The sequence below is a fragment of the Rousettus aegyptiacus genome, unplaced genomic scaffold (genome assembly GCF_014176215.1).
Source record: "Rousettus aegyptiacus isolate mRouAeg1 unplaced genomic scaffold, mRouAeg1.p scaffold_m13_p_15, whole genome shotgun sequence".
NCBI classification, from domain to species: domain Eukaryota; kingdom Metazoa; phylum Chordata; class Mammalia; order Chiroptera; family Pteropodidae; genus Rousettus; species Rousettus aegyptiacus.
In genome coordinates, this window is record NW_023416290.1 from 31,811,792 (window position 1) to 31,835,878 (window position 24,087).

Sequence of the window (24,087 nt, forward strand, 5' to 3'; positions counted from 1 at the left end):
CCCCTTGCTGCTTTGAGTCTCAGCAAGGGAGCAGGAAAGGGTCGGGAAGAGAAATTAATTTTAAGTAGGCAGCTACCACTGTCATCCACTCTACTGTGTTAAGCCATTTTCTTGAAAGTAGACAAAATGGAAAGAAGTCAGTATTAAAAAAGGTGAAAGATTTGGGAGGACAAGAAAAAAAATGGTCCAAATGGTTGATGCACATTAATAAAACCAAACAAAGAATGTCAAAGGTTCAAACTTTATTACAATGTTTTTTTTTTAGCAATTTAAAACTTGTATGATAAATAAAAATGTATTAAACACAATTTAAATGTCTTTAATCCAACTTAAAATGTATAGTAATGTTCTATAAATTGTTCTAGGAATCATGAAGAACAGCAAGCATCTTGCTGAAATCCATACATACTGTCCTTTCTCTATAGTACGCTGAGATCTGTCCTATAACTTCTATCCTTTGGGACTGGTTTTGCCTCCAGAGTTTGAGGGAGTGAACATCCATCTTATATGAGAGTAAAAATGTTTATGAACTATTTATAAAAGTAAAAATACTCATTTTTGCCCCTTTTAAAATCTTTTTGAGTTTTAGAGATTCCCTCATGCAAGAGTATTTTAATCCTGTTTCTATATAATTTGAAAAATATAAACATCTTGCTTTAAGTCTTTTTTCCAAGACTAACATTTGAGAGGAGAAAGGAAAGTTGTAGGAAACTTGCAAGTCACAGTTTGGTGCTGTCATCTGTGTAACAGGACTGCAGATACATATGTGCCTGTTCGTCGATCCCTTCATACATTCATCTTACAAATACTTATTGAGCACCTGCTTGTGGAGTGTTGAGAACACTGCAGAGAACAAAATAGGCAAAATTTCTATCTCATGGATCATATAACAGGAGAAAAAAATAATAAAAAAATAAGTAAACTATGTAATAGGAGAGAAGTTGATAATTGCTATTGAGAAAAATAAAGCAGGAAAGAGGGACGGGAGTGCTGGAAGTGGAGGTGGGGTGGGGAATTGTAAATTGTGAGAGGGGAGGCCTCCTCAAGAAGTTGAGCTTTCTACACACACCCAAAGGCGGTGAGGGGACAGGTCGCTGAATTCGGGAGAAGAGCGTTCCAGGCAGAGGGAACAGCAGGTGGAAGCATGCCTGAACTGTTTAGAACTGCATGCCGGAGTTCAGAGAAGTAACTCGGAGGCCTTTGGGGATGCTGTTAGGACTTTGGCTTTTCTCTGAAAGAGATGAGGGCCATTGGAGGGTTCTAGCAAAGGATCGACATGATTTCACCTCTGTCAAAGAATCACTCTGGCTGCTAGATTGAGAACATCTGTACAGGGGCAAAGGCAAACAATGGTTAGGGTATGTTGGTGGAGAGGACCATCTCTAGAGTGTGATGAAAAACTAAGAACTATCTTATTTGTGGTAAGTTTCCCAAAGCCTTTTTGAACAGTACCAGTTACTGGAAATTTATGGATATAGCCCACAAAGTACCCTATAGTTTCAACTAGGGAACATTGATGCAATATAAAGTCATGCAGGTTGCACCCTTGTATGGTTGTGTGTAAGTCTGCTTTTTCCTATAGATTAATCTCGAAGAGTATAAGTTCTAGACTCAGATTCCTAGATTCAGATCTTGGCACCACCGCTTACTAACAGTGTGACCTTGGGCAAATGAAACTCTCTGAGCCTCAGTTTTGCTACTTGTTAAGCGTGAAAAGTAATGAGTTAGTACACACACAACATTTAGCATTATACTGATATATACCCACTACTCAATAAACATTAGCTATCATTATAGATATGGATATAACCATTGGTAAAAGTCAAGGAACATTTCTACTTAGCTTACTTCATGTAGAACCATGGCATACTAGAGCAGGAAAGGAGCTGAGACAGCAGTTAGTCCAACCTTAGAGTTCAAAGAACCATAGTCAAAAAAAGAAAAGTGTATGTGACCAGTGTCACTAACTGGTAGCAGAGTGCGGACCAGAACATGGGTCTCTGAACTCCCAGTCCAGTGCTTTTTCTGCCACGCTGTGTTGCTACCATAGACACCGCAACACAATACCAGGTGAAAAGGATAAAAATAATAAGAACTATAAATGATTATTTAACTCTTGCTTTGTGTGAGGCATCATTCTAAGTACTTTGGACATATTCACTTACTTAATCCTCATTACAACCTATGAGGCAGGTACAGTCATTGTCTCCATATTGCAGAAGAAGAAATTGAAGATTAGAGAGCAAGTGACTTGCCTGGGGTGCAGAATGTATGTGGTGTGGGGGAACATGGGTGTCCTGGGAGTCAGAAGACTCCCCACCATTGCATCACATGACCTTCCTTCTCCGTGTGTAGAATATGAAAATTGAATGCAGTCTTTAAGGTCTTTTTTCACCTTTAAAATTTGCATATTCTACGTGCTTTGCAATGATCAGATCTGTAAGTGATACCATTTCAGTTCATTAAACTAGCTATCTTATTAACTGATCTTCATCTTAATGATCAGCTGCAAGAAAGACTATTTGTAGAACAGCCTAGAAACCAAAGTCACCAAGGGTGTGAGGGATGCCTAAAATGTTTTTTCTGGCTTCCATAGCAACTCTTTCATTTGGCATTAAGCTTAATGGAGTTAACTACAGCAGCTGGAGCCGAGCATTTGCTCAAGCACTGTGAGTGATGAGGATACAAATTGCTGGCTTAATAATTTTCCTTTTGTGTAATTTATTGTCTCAGTATTTTAGGGAGTGGAAACTTAAGCCAAGTTAAGTAAGAAAGGAGGAAATTAAGTATTATATTAAAGTGGGGAGAGAGGACAAGTTTCCAAGTGAGTTGGAGAGCGAGAGCAATATAGGTACCTGGGGGACTCACTGTAGAGAGAAGGATGGGTGGGCAGGCAGAGGTTTGGGGCACAGAGAGGGGAGTTGGCTCCACTTTCACAAGGATTGGACGAGGGAGCCCTTCAGGGGAGCTTTGCAAGAGGACCGCGCATGCCCAGTTGTATTTCTTCGTTCCAGTGCATTTGGAGTTATGGACAGGAACCCACTGTCATTGAGTGGAGTATCGAGAAGGCATATTTGTTGAGAAGTTAACAAGAACACAAGGGTTGGTGCAGAAAACAAAGCTCTCTCGGTATTTTAAGCAGAAAGGGATTTCATACAGGGAATTAGATGCTTATGTAATGTTGGAAAGATTGGAGGAATGGGAGTCGGGACCATCCACGAGAACCCATCACTGGCATAACTACATCTATGAAGCTGGTGGGCAGACGCTAGAACTTCAGGTCTGCCTTTCTACAACTTTGCTTGTCTGCAGAAACAACCTCCACCTCCCTTCCTACTTTGTGAGTGTATCTAATTTGGTGTTAGCTAATTCTTACTCAGAACCCTGGGAAATGTGGTTCTTGTCTTTTTAGCTTCTGCAGTAGGAGAAGACTCATAGAGGTGGGAGTTCATGATGAGTGCCAGTTGACATTCAATCAATATTTACTTGATTTGAAATTTGAATTAGCTCAGGAGAGCAATTGAAGTTGAGTAGTTGGATGCATAAGAGGGATGAATTGGAAAGGCCCAATCGCTGACACCTAAAGACAAAGCAAATGGCATAAAATTCTCTCTTCTCTATTAGTGTATACACAGGAAGATTAATCTACACCTGAGTCCAGGCTGGGGACTCGATAGGCATGTGTGGAGAGACTGGCTTTGGGTTGATCTAAAAATGGAAATAGTGGAGTATGGGCTGAGTCAGAAGTCCTTAGATGTTCCCTAAGGGAGAATGGGCACATTGAAGACCTTCGGTGGCTTCCCAGTGGCTCCTTAATGGGAGGCACATGCAGCCCTCTCTACACGGCCCTGTCATCACCATGCTGTCCTTTAAGATCCAACCACGCCACACCACCTACAGTTACCCACGCCCTCGTGCACCCCTCTCTGTTTGGCTTCTAGGCCTTTGCTCACGCTGACCCTTTGCCCGAAAGGCACACCTCAACTCTGCTTGGCCAGTACCTGCTCATCCTATAATAATAGAATAATACTATAGACTAATATAACGTTAATAAAATATTGTACCCATCAGCTTCTCCAGGTATCACCTCACCTACTACCTTGAGATCAGTGCTTTCTTCCAGGATCTAGTTGCTCATGTTTTTTATGAATCTTATGAATCTCTTTTCTCTACAAAGTTGTAAGCTCCTCCCAGGCTGAGATCGGTTCTCATACTATATCCCCAGCAGCCAGCACAAAGAGGGGTTTTTGTAATGTTCACATAACTCAGCCAAACCAACAGGGTGAGCGGAGTGTCTCAAAGACACGTGTTGCCTTTGCTGGGAGAGGACTGCGGGGACCTCTGCCCCTCACCTCTGCATGTGCCTGCACCCCTCCCCGGGCAGGGGAACGACTGCAAGCCTTCCTGGAGAGGGGTGTGGCATGTCAGGGCCGCTCCCTCCTGGCTCTCATCTCTCCCGCCCAGCCCTGCATTGCTATTCACAGATCTTCTGGCTCTGCTGAACTCACAGAAAGCAGATGAGGCAATTTCTCAACCTATTAAATAAAAATGCTCCTATGGGTTAAATGCCTATTTGCTTTTTAAAAAGCCACCTATGGAGTTATTCACTTTGCAGAGAAAAGAAATTACCCAACTGTTTCCCACTGCTTTCTGTAATGTCTCGTACTGGGGGACAGACCGTGTGTGTGCGCGCGCTACAGTTTTAAGATATGAGTCATTTCTCAATTTGAGAAAGGAAGAAAGATGGTAAAAAGGGTTTGATAGAGAATACCAAACTTATTCTGTAAGCCAATGAGTTTTAAAACCATCGACTGTTTCAGGGCTTCTTTATACTTCTCTTTATAAATGAAGAGAAAGCCTGTTTGTAAGAAACTCTGAGAGAATTTAAACAAAAAAAAAATTTTTAGCAAAATTTTAGCAAACTGCTTTACCTTGCAGGGAAATTCACTGGAAACTGTTTTCTGCAGCGTTAACCTGGGCAGCTTGCTCTCTGGCTCCCTCGCCAAGAAAATTGTCCAGGGTTCTGGAAACCACAGTAGCTCAGCCTTGCACGATGTCTCTTTTCCTTCAGCTCATGTAACACTTACTAGAGGAGACTGGTGTGATGTGGCATGGTTTTTCTTTCTTCCTTTTTTTCTTTTCCATTTTGTTGGCTCATTGGCGCACACTCCCCGAGGGCCTTAGAGAGCTGTGTTCCTAAAGGAATTTATGACAGTCAGCAGGGACAACTGAAATTTGAGCTAGTGTCAACCCAGAATCCCTCAGGGCCCCACTGGCCCAGTCTCTGGTTTGTGTGACATCCCTGCTACTCAAGATTCAAGCTCATTCACCAGAACCTTTAAAAACAAAAACGAAAAAACATACAAAAAAACTCATCATGATATTGGCAAGTACGTTTTGCTGTATCTTCATAGCCAGATAGAATCCAACTCTCCCAGCACACCTACCTCTCTCTGCTCTGCAAATGCTCTTCTTGGTAATAGCTGGGTAAAGTGTACACACAGCAAACATGACAATACTGAGATGTCAATGTTTGCCTGTGAACTTTGGTTCTGCTTGTAGGTTTGGAAAGAGCTTAATAGAATGAAGGTTGACATTCAGATCCTATCTCCTGTGTTCTTGAGAGAAGCACATGGTACATGGCACCTTGAATGGTATCAACTACTTTTCACATAGCTCATTGGGTCAAGTGGGTCCATGACACACACACACACACACACACACACACACACACACACACACACACGCACACAGCCAAAAGACTGGAGCGGCTCTGGCAGAACAGGGAGCCCACGAGCCACAGTGTTCCTTGCTCCCAGCCTTCTCCCACCTTCTCTCTTCTTCAACTAGGCATCATTCAGAGTAGGGTGTACATGGGGGAAGGCCATGGAAATCACTTCTATCTGCATGTACACTGTTACTTTTATTCCAAGCAATTAGCCAAGAGGAATTTACAGTAAGCACCCCCATCTGTGGGGCTCTATTCCAGGACCCCCAATGGGAGCCTGAACTCTTTATATGCTATGTTTTTTTCCTATATACATATACCTATGATAAAGTTTGACTTAAATCAATCAGGCACAGCAAGAGATTAACAACAATAATGAATGTGGTCTCTCTTCTCTCTCTTGCCCTTGCTCTCGCTCTGATAACTGAGACAGCTGCTCAGTGACTAACAGGTGTGGAGCATACACAGTGTGGATCCGCTGGAGAAAGGGGCGATTCGCGTCCCGCGTGGGACGTCGTGAGGTTTCCTCACTCTACTACTCAGAATGGCATACAATTTAAAACTTATGAATTATTTATTTCTAGAATTTTTGGTCACACTGGACTGCAGGTAACTGAAACTGCAGAAAGTGAAACCACAGATAAAGGGGGAGCACTGTATTTGCTCTGTAGCTTTGCTGGGTTCGTGCCTCCTCATTGGAATTATAATCTCTAGTGACTGTTCCTTGTGACTGAGGGTTAGGCTGTTCTGGCTAAGCATATGTTATGATTGGGATTATTAAGTAATAATTCATCTTACCCTGCCTCATTCTGCAGTCATCTGTATGCTTGTCTTGCCGACCCCCTGGACCGTAAACCCCCTGAGGCCAGGGACTGTGTCCCACATGTCAACATCCCTACAGCTCCCATGTTGTATTCTGTCGGCAATGCCTTCAGTTCACTGCCTTCTATGTGCATTATGGTTTGCTGGGGCTTGCAGGCCCGTAAACATAGTATGTGGGGGATGACATCACTGCATATTAAGCTACTAATTGTGCTTACTGTCATCACTACCTGGTGAAGCAGAAGGCACTTGTGGGCTCAAGTAGGTGCAGCAGGTGACTCTCTGGGACCTGAGGCACAGTGCCTCCTGGGGCACTGGCCCAAGGCAGAGGCTGAAGAGACCTTTTAAACTTAGGAGAGTGTGTCTCGAGTTGAACTTTAACTCCTGGGTCTCGTTTTAGCCTCTGTTGTTGGTCTTCACCACATCTTATCTGGGGATTAATGTGTTAACTGGTAACTGGGAGAGTAACAGCTAAGGCTCTCCTCCGGGACGTTTTTCTGTTCAGAGGAGACTCTTCACTCTATGTCATCTACTGGGAAACAGCTGAAAATGCAAGTACCAGAATGAGACTGCCTTGGGTCTGAAATCCCTGTTCCACCACACTCATTTGCCCTGTACCAGTGGACTTGTTGTTTAACCTCTCTAAGCCTCCATGCCCTCATCTATAAATTGGGGCTAATAATGGCACCTACCTCGTTTATATTCTGAATTTAATTGAAAGCCAGGATGTATTTGGCATGCACATTGAAACAAAATGTGGATCAGAACACATGAGAGAACCTAGGACATATGGTGCCATATTTAGAAGGTCTCTCCTGATCTTGGTGGGTGATCTTAGTGAGGCTCAGGAAAGTCCCCTAACATCATCTTCTCCTCTAGACTCTTGCTTCTGTGGCTCTCAGGCTCGCATGCCCCTTGGGATAGGGTTCTCAGATTTGTTGTGCCCAAGAATCACTAGAAGCAATTACAAGTGCAGATTTCTGGGCCCTGACCCCAGAGATTCTGATTCACTGGGTCTAGCATGCTGCCTAGGATTCAGCATTTCAAATAAGTACCCCAGGGATTTCCGATGTCATCAAGAAATTGAAGGTCCCTGCTTGGGCTGTCCTTCACGTACCTCCCAGCTCACTCCAGCTCACAGAGAGGTATCTGCAAATTCTTTTTTCTGTCCTCCCAACTCTCCCTGTTCCTATGCACATCGAAAAGAAAAAGGACCTGGATGGAGCATCTACGTGTCTGACACTATGCTGAGTAGTAGGGATTCATGTAAGACACTACATGGGGCCGGATAGCTCCATGCGTGAGATGCTGGTGGGAATATGCACAAACAGACATAAATGAGAGATACCGGGGCCTCAGGGGAAGGCTCTTGAGACCAGGGGAGGAGACTCATCAGGGAAAGGTTTTCAAAAATAAGTGACTACAGGGCTAAGTCTTAAGCTGAGGAAACAACCAAGAGCGGATGGTGTGCAGTGAATTATGAACCTTTTGATATCGCTGGAGTATATGGTATAGGGCAGGGCGGGGTGGGCTGGTCCAAGAAGATGAGTTCATTAGTTCATTCTCCCATGAATATCAGTGACTCTTAGGATGGTGGCTCATTTATATTGAGAACTTACAGCTGCCAAATCCAGCTATTGTGACTCCGGTCGATAAAACTCAACAAAATATTCATTTATAGGAAAGTTCTGCTATAAAGAAAGGAAAGCTAAGGTCCATTTTGGAGGAGAGCCTCTCTGCTCTCCCAGGCCAGAAAAGCCACTGATGGATTGATTGGGGCACTGAGGCTGAGATGGATCTGATGGACATGATCACAAATTGTCTGGTCAGCGAATCGGTTTCATTCCCCAAGCTCCCTCCAGGCACTGGGAAGTGGGAATTTGGGGTGCTGTGTTGAGGGGCCTCACAGGTGCCAGGCCTGGAGGCCTGGGGAGCAGTGTGCAAGGCTTGGGATTTGCCGTCCTGGTTTGAGATTTTTGTCATGTGACTGGCTGTTAATCCAGATGTCTCTTTTCCTGTAGTTTTTTGAGCCTAACATGCAAAGCTTAACCGTAATACCAATTAGATTTTATTTTGTTAGCTTTGACTTATTAGTTCAACCTTCAGAAATCCTTTCCAGTCCTGACTCTATTATTCAGCTTATTAGTAATTCCTCCCAACATTGTATGTAGTGGTATAGAGAGAACCTCAAGTACCCCCAGAATTCGAGAAAATGTTTGGAAAATGTCACTAAATGGGGAATGATTTGCTAATTAGTCCATTTTAAATCTGAAATCCTATTAAAAAGTCCAGGGTGTCTCCCTAATATAATACAATCGCGTTTTCAGAGTATGCCCCAGTGGGTTTTTAAGAAGATGTAAGTAGAATATGACTGATTCAAAGAAAACCATAGCTCATCAAGTGCATTGTAAAATATCTGGCATGAGTTAATGCAGCAGCTGGTGCCTGACTAATGAGGAAATCGGGGAGGGAAGAATGACTGTGGTCTTTCCAGCCCTGGCTGAGGACCACGGTGCCTCAATCAAGTGCTCTGAATACGGGGGTTGCAGGTTACGCTGCACTGAGGGCAAAAATCAAATATAGTCCAAATTGCCTCTTAAATATCCATGCGATCACTGTAATCCCCAAGAGCTGGTCACAGTCTGGAAGCACACAAGGACAGAGCCACATGAGGCAGCGGCAGGGGCCACATCTCAGGCATCTGCGGGCACGTGTAGTTGGGCACGATGGTAGCGAGGATTGCAGTGCTGTGTTATGTGGCAGTCTTTTCGTCCCCATCTAGCTGTCTCTCTGTCTTTTTTTGATCAGCCCATATGGTTCAATTCACATAAACCAAATGCTTACGGGTTGCAATTTCCTTGAGGTATTTTATGGTCTTATAATGGCAGATATGTACCACTTTTATAGTTTGAGGAGAATAATTCTTATAATAATTCTCTTGTTCTGACCCCACGCTCACCTAAAAGCCCTCTGTCATTAATGCAGCTTTATCTGGAAGTTTATGTGCAGATTGTTGATGTGGCCAATCTTGTCTGCCCACTCTTCTTATTTCTCACTGAAACGCTGTGTTAGCACTAATAATAATTAGATGATGTCTCATAAATATAGTTGACCCTTCAACAGCGCAGGGTTGGGGCGCCAAGCCCCTGCACTAGGAAATCTATGTGTTGACTTTTGATTCCTCTCAAAACTTAACTGCTAATAGCCAACTGTTGGCTGGAAGCCTTACTGATAACATAAATAGTCAATTAGAACATACTTTGTATGTTACATGTATTATATGTATTATTCTGACAATAAATTAAGCTGGAGAAAATAAAGTATTATTAAGAAAATCATAGGAAAGAGAAAATATATTTACAATATTTATTGAAAAAATTCTCGTATAAGTGGACCTGTTACTGGAGAGTGGGGATCCTCTCCCTGTGTGTTGTTGTCCAGGTTCTTAATGTCTCAAAGAATTGAGCAAGACACTGAAATACAGTAGAAAAGAAAAATTTTATTAGAAGGGAAAGTACACTTCCAAACATGTAAGTGGGCCTGAGCAAGAGGAGCGTGGCTGGTAACAAAGCCTTCGGGGCGGGCGGTGGGGGGGGGTGGTTGTCCCTATTTGCTGTGGGTGGTAACTTGTCTAAGAGGGGTGGGCTTCCTTGATTGACAACTAAGATTGACATGACTCAGTGACTCATCATTTGCTTTCTGCGCCTCTTTGTTCTCAGAATTCAATCTGTTATAATAATATTAATGAACTTCTGGGTATATACATCATAATGATGGCGTAATAAGGCTCAAGTGAGTTGAAGGTCATTGGGGGTCTTCATTGTGCAGGTCCGAGTGACTGGCTTAAACTGTTACCTACCATCTGCTTACTTGTTTCTTTGCATGAGTTACTTTTAGCCTAAAAATGCTTTCTGGCTTGCTTAATTGTGGGAGGAATAGGGCAGACTCCTTCTAGGATAGGATGACCTCAGTGTCTTTGCAGGCAGACCCGAAACCCCCTAACTTACTTTCCTGCCTAATTCTTTTCCTGCCTAAGAGCCATGAACCCCTTTTATTATTATTATGCATGTTGAGGGATGGGAGGCCTCTTCTATATCTGCTTCCTGCCGTTTCATGGAGCTCTTTCCCTTTCTGACTTAATCAGGGCAGAGTCTTGGGTTTCCTGCTGAAGTGCCACCTCAGTCCCTAGACAAGGAAGAGAAAATATGAACTCGTTATTTAAATCATATATCTATTAATTTCTATTATTCATTTGCCTATCAAGCGCGTAAAGGGAAACAGGCTTGGTTAATATATTTCGTAAAGAGTAAAAAAAAAAAAACCTTTGGCCTAAAGTCCCCTGCCTCTTAGACCCTAAAGGCCCTGTCTGGTCTAACAGCATTTCTGCTAACAATGGGCCGATGACCGATATCTATAGCCAGAGGATCTCATTCACCAATTTTGAGGCAATTATTGGGATTTGAGGGAGAGGGCCTTTCTCCTAAAGAAGGAGGGAAGAAAACTTAACTAGGTTTACTAAAAGGATTAAGAACTCTGCAAGAGGTGTCCTATATCATGTCCTGCTAAAAGATTAAAAATTTACAAGTGATGTCTGGTATCGGATCTATGCAATTCAAGCCTGTGCTTAAGGGTCAAGTATATAATTGGCTAATTTACCTTTTTTCACTTTCCTAGAAGTGGATAAAATTGAGTACTTCAGACTTTGTTGTAGAGTACCAGACTCTAAAACCAGGTTGGCAAAATGATTCTATTTCATGTGCCAACTCTGATAGTTTGTAGGCACGTGGGGTTTCCGAAAGGATCCTGAGGCTGGATCCAGGGTGAGTAGGAGAACAGTGTCTGCCAGGGACAAGTGAAGGGGGTGAGGGTGGGGGTGGGGGGGTGGTTAGTGCTGAGCTGCTCTAAGCGCCTGGGTACCCATATCAAGAGATAGCCATCTTCCCCACCCCTTTCCTGAGCACTCGCTCTCTTTAGTCTACCTGTTTTATTGTGTCCTTTTATCTGTATTGTGTCTTATTTATCTGTATGCCTATCTTTCACAATGGGGAGTCTTTCCTTCATTGTGTTCTCAGAGGCTGGCACACAATAGGTACTTACCAAATATTTGTTGAATTAGATACTCTACCTGTCTATGTATGTGGAATCAGTGTTTTTTTTTCTCACTAGAGTCAATCATTTGACTTTCTGACATTCAAACTGATTCTCTTGACCTATCCCATCTAGGATTTAAAAAAAAATAGTGTTTGTTTTTCCCCTTCTTGAACTCCTGCTGGTTCATAATGACCTTTGTCCCATCTCCCCCAGCCCCCTCCCATCATAAAACAGTTTAAATTTTTCTCCCCAGGGTCCCTTTGAAACTTTTGGTGAGCTAGTTTTTTCTTTGTTCCTTTATGGCATTATTATCATGTTTCACAGAATTTCTGGTCTTAGGGAATTAAAAAAAAACCCCTGTGATTATTCCTATCTCAAGACCAGTTTCAGCTCTTGGGTCACTGCCACTTTCTCCAACATGACTCATGTCATATTGTTGGTAATTTCAATGTCCATACAAATGATTCCTCAGTAGCTTTGACTTCCTTTCCTCCAATATTCTAGTCCTGCACCATATCTCAGCCATTCGGCCCTCTCATCATACCCTTGACTCTGTGATTATAATACCTGCAGGACTTTCATAATCTCGATTTAAACCTCTGACCTGGACTTTTCGATCCATGGATCCTGCTACTTCTCTGTCCTTCATCCCCTTGCTTCCTGTACTCGCTGCTCCTCCAGTTTAATTCCATAAGAAGTCATTAGTGTCACCCTGTTGACTGCCTTTGCCACCCTTCTGATTCATCTCTCTCGCTTGGCTAGATGACAACCTGGTTAAACCAAATTTTGTCTGCTTCTCCCTACACCTGTGCAGCCAAGTGTAGCTGGAGCAAAACACACAACCATGTTATTGGTCTCACTCCAATTTCATAATCACCACCCTTGGGTCAGCCATCAGTGCTGCCTGGAAATCATGCCCCAGTTCCCTAGTCTGCTTACTCTTACACTGTCCTAGAAATTGTTCCATATTTTCACTGTATCATTAAATTTTCTACAGTTCTCTTTTTTTAAGTGCCCACAAGCCATCTGCTTATGAGAAGTTTGCTGGGAATTGGTATGAAATATCACATTTTCTGAAATCCATTTCCCTCTCCCATCCCACGTTGGGCATTCACCTGTTGTCTAGGCCATAACCATTCTCTTCCCCATGGTCCCCCAAAGATCCGTGGCCTCTGCTCTCCGTCACACCTGTTGCATCCTCAGTCTCCCATTGGCCTTGCTCCTACTGATCTCTCAATAAGCGCTTGTCAAGGGAATGAGAATGGGAATGACTAGCAGCCTGATTTACTGGGCTGCTGCTATTCAAAGAGGCAAGCATCTGTTTTCATCATTTATTAAATAAAAAAAAAATACAAATAGGCATTTAGCAGAAGAGAAGCACTTGGCAGGAGACAGGCAAGTTTGGGCCTTGTGATTCCAGGGAAGGAAAGAACTGGGCCAGAGAGCTGATGCAGTCCTGGTGCACGCTGAGGTCTGAAAGAACAAAATTCTTTCTGAGCATTGCTTGGTGGTGAAGAGCATGCGCTTCAGAGCCAGACACGATGGGTTCAGATCCTGGCTCCTCTGCTGCCTAAGTTTGAAATCCTGAGCGAGTTATTTAACCTTTCTAGACTCACTGTCCTCATCTGTAACATGGGAACAGTAGCAGTACCCACTCCTGAAGGCAGGTGTGAAGAATAAATAAGCCAAAACATGGAACTTACTCAGGAAACAAGGCTTGACTCTTATTAAGTACTCAATAAGCAGCAGGTACAGATTATTACATTCTCTTTTTGAGTCTTACAATAGCCTTGTGAAGTGTTATTATCCCATGTCACAGAAGAAGAGACTGAGGATCAAAGAGGTCACAGAGAGGCTCAAGAGCACACGGACAGAAAGTGGCAGAGGTTAGACTTACACTAAGATCATAGGACTCTACCGGTGTGTTGCTGAGCATCTCGGAGTCCCTTCCAGTCTTCTCATAGAGATTCGCATCACTTCCTTCTCCAAACATGCCTAGACCGTCCCAGGCAGATGGCACCAAGTACAGTTACGCATACAGTTACATGGCCACAATTGAATTTAGCTGGAGTGAGGGAGGCTTATTAGTGCAACAAATCTGCAACCCTGAGAGGAGGAGATAGTTCCCAGGCTGCACCCTGTGATCCTGCTGGGGTGGGAATGTTGCTTAAAATCGTCCTGGTTCAGGTCCACCTTCTCTGCGAAGGTTGGAGAGAAGACACTCATCTACCCAACGTGCGGGCTTTGAGGACAGTACTGGAAGGGCTGTTGACAAGGTCCAGACCATCACATTATGGTTCAAGGAATGACATTTTACGATGTGCTTACAAACCCTCTTTCAACTGCTTTCGAAAGTCTGCCATGAGGGTCCAGAAGGGCTAAGGAGACGGAGAGGTTGTTTATCAGAACCAATGTGCGAAAGGAGCACACACAGAAGAGAGTCCATTTTCTGGAAACTTCTCTCAGCAGTCCCCATGTGGAGAAGCTGTAAGGATCTGCACAGCAGGTATTTCAGAGTGCCCCAAGCATTTACAAAGTTCATATTGTGATGCCAGCTGTAGTGAATTTTTCAAGGTGCGCACCATAAAATGGTAGAAAAGGCACCAAACTTGACCCTAATAAGCCCTGAGGCCTTGGGGACATAGAGTCACCTATCTGAGCTTCAGTTTCCCCTTCTGTAAACTTGGACTCTAATTGGCCCCTCTAGCTCTAAAGATTTTTATTAATATATGAGTCTGTGAACCAGAAGTTCAAAAGTGGTTATGCTCCCCCATAAAATGACAAAATTTTAGATGCTAGAATCTGTGACTCGATTAGCAGGGGCTAGACCTGCTCTAGAACTTTTGACTTTGTGGTTTTCACCCACCTCCTTGAACTGACTGCACCCTGACCCAATCCCTTCCATCTGAAGCCTGCTCCACCACCTGGATTCCATTTAGTTCCACAAACGTTGACTGAAGACTTACTGTATTCCCCAGCTGTATAGCTGCACAGATGAACGAAGACTAGCTTCCCACTTTGGGGAATTCACAGTGAGACGGTGAGACCCTGACTTTCCAGAACTTCTTTTCTTCAGAGCTCTCTAGTTCCTAAAGCAGTGGTTCCGAGTGTCATCTCTGGACCAGCAGCATTGGCTTTACCTGGGAATTCATTAGAAATACAAAATTTCAGGTGCCACCCTAGACCTACAGAATCAGAAACTTTGGGGGTGTGGCCCACTGATCTTAGGTTTTAACAAGTCCTCCAGGAAACTTGGAGGCACCTCAAGTTTGAGAACTGCTGAACTGACCCTTTCAGGACAAGCCGTGAGGCTGTGACTGTGAACTATCAAAAGACCTGAGGAGACATCTTGAAGAAGACCTGGTAACTCAGCTGCCAGGGTCTGTTTTCAACTCAAAATCACAGTTCCCTTGGAACTTCCAACAACATTTTGAACCTTCGTGGTATTTTTGTAGATGTCCAGACATTGTGAAAACTGCCCATTTGTTTTGACAGGAGCTAATCTAGTTTAGTACATAATTCTCCATAAAACTTCCAGGCTTCCCTGTAAATTGATTGTGATGTTTGGTGGATGTTAATGTAGTGACTAAGACCCACAGCGAAAACCCCGGTCACTGCTCCAACCCAGGGCCATGTGCTAGACCAGAGGCACCTTCATGAAAATTAGAAAAAGTTACCCCCTCCAGGTGCCTCTCAGGGTTACACAGCCCCTGGGGCTCAAGGCTGAGCTGGGTCGTTTTCTTAAATTCTAATAATTACCCAGTGAGACCAGTATTGGTCTTGTCTCTATATAATTTTTCTAAATTATGAGATTTTCAGCACCTCCATTTTCTCATCTATCCAACGGATATGGTACACCTAGCTCTTATCTCAAGAGCTTGTTCTGAAAATCAAATGAAATCATAGTGATGAAAGCCCTCTGGAAAACAAGATTTCAAAACATTATTATTTACTCTATGCTACATATTAAATTCACACAGCCCTCGGTGTTATATGTGGGTGTGGCAGAGGTTGGTTTCCTGCCAGGGTACTGGTGTCGGGAGGTGCGTCCTCCCTTAAAATCATAAAACTCATGAGGCTGCAATGGACGAAGTGTGTGTGCAGGCGCTCAGGCGAGTCACGGCCTGGCAAGCTGGCCTGGACAGGGTGACCTCATGGGTCTTTCTTCTCATTTTAATGACTGGGTTCACTGTTCCATTTTTGGCTTTCTCTCTCTTTCTTGCAGCTGTGGTGATTAGGATTTAGGGCAAGCATTTGGGATCACTTTTCTAATCCCTATCAACTGAGGATTTAGCTGCCAAGTCTGGGAAGGGGAGGAGGGACTCCCTCTGGCTGGAGGCTGGAGTGTGGAACATCTGCGAAATTCCAACAGGAATGCCCAGCTTCTACCCTCTGAGGAAGGAGGTCTCTCATCTCATTCAATAGCATCCTTTCCCCAGAATGCAATGAATTTCATCCATGGACCCAAAGCTCTTATTAGTCTTCTTGTTTGGGTGCTTAAGGAATACATATGGCAGTCATGGTGGTAAGGGAGAGATTAGCATTTGCCTTTTTCCAGTCTAACTGTGTCCTTTTATTGAAGTGTTTCTTGACTGGGTTCCTTCTCCTTGTCCACTACTGCCCTGCCTGTTATTAAGTCGCCCTGTCAACCAGATTAATGCAACAATTGTCTGGATCACCCACCTTGCACACCACTATCACTTGATTTTTTTTTTTAATGTAACTTTCCTACTGGAGAGATAAGTTAAATTATATGATGCTAATCATATTATGCCCATCACTGTGACGTCATGCACAAATTTCTCAGTCTGAATTTAAAGGCCTTTTATAACTGGCTCCAGGCTACCCCTCCAGCTTAATTCCTACCTGCAATACCTAGCAGTTCCTCCATCACTTATTCTATTATCCACCATATTCATGCCATCTTGGGCTTTTGTTCATGTGTCCTCTCCCTGTGTGCCTTCTCTCAATTCGAACACTATGCATCCATACAGCTAGCTCGTGCCTAGCTCCTTGACACCAACCCACTCATTTCCCTGTCCTCTGTACATCCAGCGTCAGCACCATGGTTTCATACTAGTTGTTCTTTCATTCGTTACACTACTTGAGTTTTCCTATGTAGATTACAAGCTCCTTGATATTGGTCCCTATCCTAAGTTTCTTCCACATTTCCTGCAGTATCCAGGCAAACTTATTGGCATACAGTAAATAATAAAATCATTTTGACCCTGACCAGGTGTTTGCTCACCTAAAAACACTTGACAACTGTCTAATAACTAACGTGTTCATTTATCTTACCCTTCCATACTCTTATAACTTTCCCAAGAAGCATAAAAACCCAATGAAGATTGGAGGTTTGAAAGGTGATCCCAGCCCTAGGATTTCCAACAACAGCTCTGGGCCCTTAACACTCTTCTAATGCGTTTGACCTCTCCTCTTTCCCCAGGGAGCTCCTGTGAGAATAAGCGGGCAGACCTGGTCTTCATCATCGACAGCTCTCGCAGTGTCAACACTCACGACTATGCCAAAGTCAAGGAGTTCATCGTGGACATCTTGCAGTTCTTGGACATAGGCCCTGACATCACCCGAGTGGGGCTGCTCCAATATGGCAGCACTGTCAAGAATGAGTTCTCCCTCAAGACCTTCAAGAGGAAGTCCGAGGTGGAACGTGCCGTCAAGAGGATGAGGCACCTGTCCACGGGCACCATGACAGGGCTGGCCATCCAATATGCCCTGAACATCGCTTTCTCAGAAGCAGAGGGGGCCCGGCCCCTGAGAGAGAATGTGCTGCGGGTCATAATGATCGTGACGGATGGGAGGCCACAGGACTCGGTGGCTGAGGTGGCTGCAAAGGCACGAGACACAGGCATCCTGATCTTTGCCATTGGTGTAGGCCAGGTGGACCTCAACACACTGAAAGCCATTGGGAGTGAGCCACACGAGGACCATGTCTTCCTGGTGGCCAACTTCAGCCAAATGGAGTCGCTGATCTCAGTGTTCCAGAACAAGCTGTGCAGTAAGTCCTGACCCCGAGGCTCTTCCAGGGGCATCATTAGGATGCATGTAGTCATCTTCCAATGTTCATTCTGTGCTGCCTTGTCCCAGGTACTGTGCTGGCAAGGGGTGTTCAGCAAAGGCCGAGACAGACACAGCATTCTCTTGGGGCTTACATCTGGCCAAGGAGGCAGATATTTAACATGTAATTATACAAGTAAGTAAGTACCTGCAGTTGTAACAGTGTAATGGAGGAAGAATTCAGGCAGGACCGACCTAGTCCACAGTGCTCAGGGAGACTTCCTTGGGGAAGGGACATTTAAATCCAAATTGCAGAATGAGTAAGAGGAAAGCAGTGAAGTTTTTCCCAGCACAGTGAACGGCCCTGGCATTCCCTAAGTTGGAATTCTTGAGTTGGCGTAGGGATGGGAATGGAAGGGCAAAAATAATAGCATAATTTCTTCTTGGCTGGTATGGAAGATGAAGCATTTTTGCCCCATGGTGCTAGCCGTGGGTGTTTTCTCAACTGACAAAGAGGCCCAGTGTATGTGGAGGGCCAGGTTGTGGTCCTCATGCCCCCCACCTGTTAAGATGGCAGGCCCCTCTCACCACTCACTTATTTGCAAGGGAGGCCTCACCAAACCCTGAGCTGCTTTCTTCTACTTTAATGTTCTTCCTCCCTCTCTTGCTTTCTAAGCCCATCTCCTCAAGGCTTCTTCGCCCTTCTTTGCCAGACTCCTCCCAGTTACCTCAGACCCGAGCTCCTGCCTCAGCTTTTTCCAGTGGGTCAACTCGCTCTCCAGTTTCCTGCTTCTGCAGCTGTCTTCTCATCCCTTTCCCTTCCTGAGGGCAGGGGTCCCAGGTGCCAGGCTCCACATGGCCCCCATCAAAGCCTCAGGAAGGAAGAACAGGTGTGTTCCTGATGTGTCTTGTTTGAAAATCTCCTGCTGAGGACTAACCTCAGAAGTCAGAGACCCATTATTTCGTGACTCCAAAATCAAAATATTTACTTAAAAAAAATCATTGCCATGAAGGAAAAAGAACATTTTCTTTGACTGCACTGGGAAAGTGTTCAGAAGTGCCATTTTCCCTGGCGCAGAAGGCTTGTGTTACTGTGGTGTGCTGTGGCCCAAGTCACCTGGAAAACTTCACCCAGTAGAATGCCCTGCAAACGTTTTTAAGGTTTATGACTTTAAATGACTTCTGCAGAATTTATGTTCCCCTCTTCCTGGAAATATTTTAAAAGAAATTGGTTCCATAACAGTTTTGATGGGTTTAATGGAGTTCTTTTATAAGTGCTCTGGATTTATCAGCAGATGGAAAGGTAATATGATGAGGCTGAGGATGTGGCCTTGTCTGTAGAAGAACCTTCTCAGTATCCTTTATGTCCAGGCAGCAAAATGAAAAGGCAGTTTGGAATTTCCCCCTGCTTTGTTGTAAGCTGGAAGCGCTAAGAAAACATCAGTATTATGCCATCGGTTCGTTTATTTGTGTGGCCTGAGGACTGAATCCCGCCCCTGTCCTCCCTCACCCTCTGCAGGGGACCAATTCCTCTCTCGCCACATTGCAGGGCTCTGCTGAACACACTTGTCAACTGTCTTCAAAGGTTGGGGAGGCCCCAGGGCCTCTATCAACTGTGCAGTTAAGACCACAGTAACTGACATTTATAAAGCACTTTCCCTCCTGTTTTTGCATTTGATCCTCATGAAAACCTGGGGAGGCAACACAGTACTGTCCCTCCCTCTCTATAGGTTAGTAAACATGTTAAGTGAATTCCCCAAGAACAAATAGCCAGCAGATGGTGGGTTCTGTTTTCAAAGCTGTTGCTCATTTTACTCCTCCGCAGACCGGGAATTATAAATTTCACTATCCAGCCATGCTCGGTAAATCAGCTTCGAGGTTGACATTCCTATTAGAATTTGAGAGAAAGGATTTGTAGGGTGAGGAGGAGCAGGCTTGAGTCCCCAGCTGTATGATGCTGAGCAAATCTGTAAAATGGGGGGTTTTACCTGCAAAGACAGATGTGTGAGCAGGTATTATGAACTGTAGAGTCCTATCCACTATACACAGTATTGTGTGTGGTTATGGTCAGATACATGGAGGAGCAGCAGGCTGGGCATCATCAGGCAACAGCAGTGAGCATCTTAAACCTTTATTGAGCTACAGTCTGGGACTAACAGCTGATTTTGTGCTGGCGAGGTATTTCTCATGCATTATTTCATTTAATACTTGTAACAGACTGTGAGGCAGGCACTATTATTATCCCCATTTCACAGAAGTGGAAACCAAAGCTCAGAAAGAATGAGCAAGTTCAAGTAGCAGAGCTGGAAATTCAGACTGCAGTCTCTCTAGCCAGAGCTCTCACCCTCCACATGCCAGGCGGAGGGTTTCAGGCCGGGGAAAGATGCTCTCATCACAGATAAATGGGCTGTTAGCTACACAAATTGTACACTTTGGAGGCCTTGGAAAGTCACCTAGCACTGTGAGACCTCTAATAAAAAAATGCCTGGGTCTGCCTAGGGGCTCCAGGAGAGCATTAAAGAGGATTTAATAATAATAATCACCAACATTTATAGATTTTAATATGTGCATGTGCTGTTTTGAGCTACTAACATGTTAACTCATTTTATTAATATGACAAATCTGTGAAGTAGGTGCTTTCATAATTCCCATTTTATAGAAAAGAAAAATTGAGACCCTGAGAGGTTCAATAACTTGTCCGAGGTCGCATAGGACTAAGTGGTAGAGTTGAGATGTGAACCTAGGCATTCTGGCTCAGAACCTACATCCTAACCACTATGCATTAGACTTGGAAGATGAGTAGGAGTTTACTGCTTGTATAGGGAGGGCGCCTGCAGTCAGCCAGGAAAGGAATGGTATTTTCAAATGTTTTTTCACTGTTAATTTTTGTGACCTGCTAAGGAAGCATGACCCAGAGTTTGAAACTGCTGCTGAAGGGCTGGGCAGGGAAGCGGAGGCCATGGTACACCCAGGAGCAGGACCGAAGAGGGAGGAAGGACTGAAGCCCGTGTGCTTCAGGCAGAGCTGAAAAGCGCTGCTGGATCTCAGTCTCCCAGTGTGATAGAGGCGAGATTCTCTATGGTACAGTTAGGAGGGGATGAGGCCTGGAGCCAGACTGCCCTTGAGTGGGAGTGCTGGTTCTGGCTCTCACTGGCTGTGTGGATGTGAACTTGGACACAATGGTGGCTCTATACCCATGGGCAGTGAATTCCCGCACCAGCCACAGCGGGGGCGGGGAGTGGGATCCTGAGGTTACATTCTCAGGCCCTGAGACCACCAGAACCTTGGAGACCAGGCGTCCTATGAATTGAGGCCCTGTCTACAAGATGATCAGAACCTACACATCCTACAGTCTACCATTTTTGCCACCCAGTGAGAGAAGACAGAGAATTTAGTCTGAAAAATACATGTCTATCCCAAGCCTTCTGAAGTCATTGTAACCTGGGTAGGATTGCTTTTAATTAACCTCTTAGTACTGGTCTTACCAGCCTCGCCTGGTACCTGGAGCCCAGAGGCTGGCTGTTCCAACTCTAATATCCCTGTGTCCCCCGCCACCTCATCCTCACCAGGCCAGGCACAATGTAAGCCCCTAACAGTGTTCCTAAGACATACATTTCATCAACCACCTCGGGCAAATTCTACACTTATTGCAGCCTTTCAAGGCCCTGTTGTTAAGTGGGAGGGCAGATTGATCTCAATAGACGTTGACTTTACACACATAATAATTGTTCCTTTCAGGACCCCCAGTCAGCCCCGCCACTCTTTTAGCTCATTCCTTTAGTCACCCATATATTCATTAATAAACATTGATGAACCTTCATATTTCCTAGTTAAAAAATTCAGTCCTACCAAAGGCAGCCTGCCAATGAGTGATTCCTTCTCCTGAAAGCAAAGCCTTGACCCAGTTTCAACCCAGAAGGCCTTCTGAAAAAAGAGATCACTTGAAGGCCTGTGGAGGAGGCAGAATTATCACCTCCCCATCAGTCACATCACAAAGGCCTGGCCCACAGGAGAACAAGGCATAGGGCCCAGATACTCTTGGACTCACCGAATACTCATCCATAGAATTTTATAGATGAAAAATTTTTATTGTTTTACAGTAAAAATTGTTATTCTATTTTATAGTAAACATTTGGGGGATTCTTTTGGTTAAAAGTAATAGAAATTCAATTTGAACTAGCTTTAGAAAGGGGAGATCGTGTTATATTACTCATGGAAATAAGGAGAAGAGTAATAAATGACAGTCCTGCCTTCTCTTCATCTCCTCCCTCTGCTTCTGCACAGACTTCTCTGGTCCATGGGCAGAGAATATATCAGCCCCCCGGATATACTTGCCCTTGTTTTAAGCCCCCTTTTTTTCAGTTCTACATTCTAAATGCCAAGAAAAGACTCTGATCATCCAAACCAATACCCTCAACAGCAGCCAGGAGTGGGGCTGCCTCTCACCAACACAGCAGCTCCCACCGTTGCATTACATTCAGGGTGAGAAGGAAAGGCAGTTTCTAGAAAAAGGGGGTGGTACGCGGACGAAATAATAAGTGTCTGTACTTCGGATCCCTAGACACGGTTCATGCCTTTATTCTACAGGTTAAGAAATAAGCCATAAAGAGCTACCCAACCTACCTGAACTTCCCCTGCTTGTTCGAGGCAGAGGGGAACTGGAACACATGCCTTCTGGCTTCTAATCCAGCTCTTTTCCCATTATGCCAAGTTGCAGTCTCTTGGTTCCATTTTCTTTAGTGGTACATGGCCAAAACAAGTCTTAGCAACAAGCTGTCACTCTAAAACCCTAAGCAAGAGTTTTTAATTAAAGAACTCATTTGACAGGTGAAGAAAGTGGAGTTTAGAGAAATTAATTCATACTGCGTCATACCTAGTAAGTGGCGAAGGTGAGCTTTAGTCTATTTCCAGAAGCTGCCGTCCTCACCGCTGTGCTATCTGCTGCCCAACAGATATTTTCTCTGCTCACATCTCCTGTCTTATTTTATCTGCCAGGATACCAGTGGGAAGATGGGCACCGGGCTTATCGCTTGGGCCCTGCACCATTTCCTAACTGCTGTGAAGCTGGTTGCCTAGACTTTAGACTTCATTATGGAGGAAAATAGTGACATGCCAACGTGACAGAAAAAGAAGAGAGCTTTCCGGGGTGCAAAGCAAATGCAAATTAAAAACAGGATAACGAGTTTTTCCTCATAAGACTGTCAAAAACTTAACATTTGATAATCCCGAGCACTGAAGTTTTGAAGGAGTGGGATTCATTACTCTCATGGATTACTGGTGTGAGCCACCTTGTAAGCAATGAGGTCGTATCTATTTTAAGTAGGACCCAGTCCTGGAGGAGCAATTACACATGTGTTCAAGGAGATATGTTTGAGAATAATCATAAAACCAATAGATAAAGCAATGAGAAGGAATAAACTAGATCTAATGTGTCTGATCAAATCTAAGATATACAGTTGATTTTCATAATTCTCAGTAATTGTGTTCCATAAAGTTATGGTGAACACTGAATTAGCAAATACTGTACCATTGCTGTTCTAGTGAAAAGCAGCTTCCTGTGAGCCTCCAGCTCATTTTTATCAACTGATCAATACATAATCTGTCTTCCGTGTGTTTCTGTTCAACCCTTTTCCCATTTAGAAAAAAAAAAAGTGCAGCTTGCTTTCAGCATTAATTTAACATTACTGTAGGAATGCTACATTTTCTAGTATTTGACATTTTCAGCGATTGGAAATGGAAAGACCACTGCTAAAAACAGAATGCTGTAAATAGAATGATGTCATTTGTTTCCAAAGACTATCGATATATTAGAGTGATTCAAAAATAATAATAAAAGCAAAATATTTTATGGCACACTTTGGGGGTAAGGTGAGGACTGTAATCTGCAAGTAATCTTGGGGTAAACGCAGCAGCCGCAAGTGTTGCAGGCGAGTATTCTTGGGGGTAAATGGGAAATGGGTTAAAGACACCTTATATCATATGTCGTATATGTTGTTGGTTCATTAACATTGAACTCAGAGCCAACAGCACTATTGCTCATGCCAGGGCTGCGTCTAAGACACATTTTCTCTGGAAGGCACATCACCACCTTCTTAGACTTGGGAACTCGAGACACACTTTACGAGCACTTCACTTCAGCAAACACCAGCACTTCAGCACTATGAGTGGGGCCATTTTAAACAGTAAAATCACCAACAAAAAGTACAGAAATGCACAAAAAAAAAATGTGGCACTAAATAGACCTAGAAAGGGATACTTGTTTACAGTTTAAGAGCTGAAACAAGAAGGCAGAGCATCGCCTTGTTCAGCCTAAGGTGGCTTAGATTTTTCATTGCTCTGAGCCTGTCCATGAATGACTATGAAAGCACTGTGAGTATTGATTTTATGGTTACAAATAAATTTTAGCAAATACAGAATCTGCAAATAATGAG

The 24,087-nt window shown here is 43.9% G+C and overlaps 1 protein-coding gene across 4 annotated transcripts in view; it reads left to right on the forward strand.

Moving 5' to 3' along the window:
* MATN2 (matrilin 2) overlaps positions 1-24,087 on the forward strand; it is a 131,393-nt gene that overhangs the window by 27,153 nt on the left and 80,153 nt on the right. For all 4 annotated transcript variants that reach the window (XM_016157847.2, XM_016157843.2, XM_016157844.2 and 1 more), the window contains one exon: positions 17,088-17,657. In XM_016157847.2, coding sequence (XP_016013333.2) covers positions 17,088-17,657 — 570 coding nt within the window. The remainder of the gene's footprint in view (positions 1-17,087; positions 17,658-24,087) is intronic.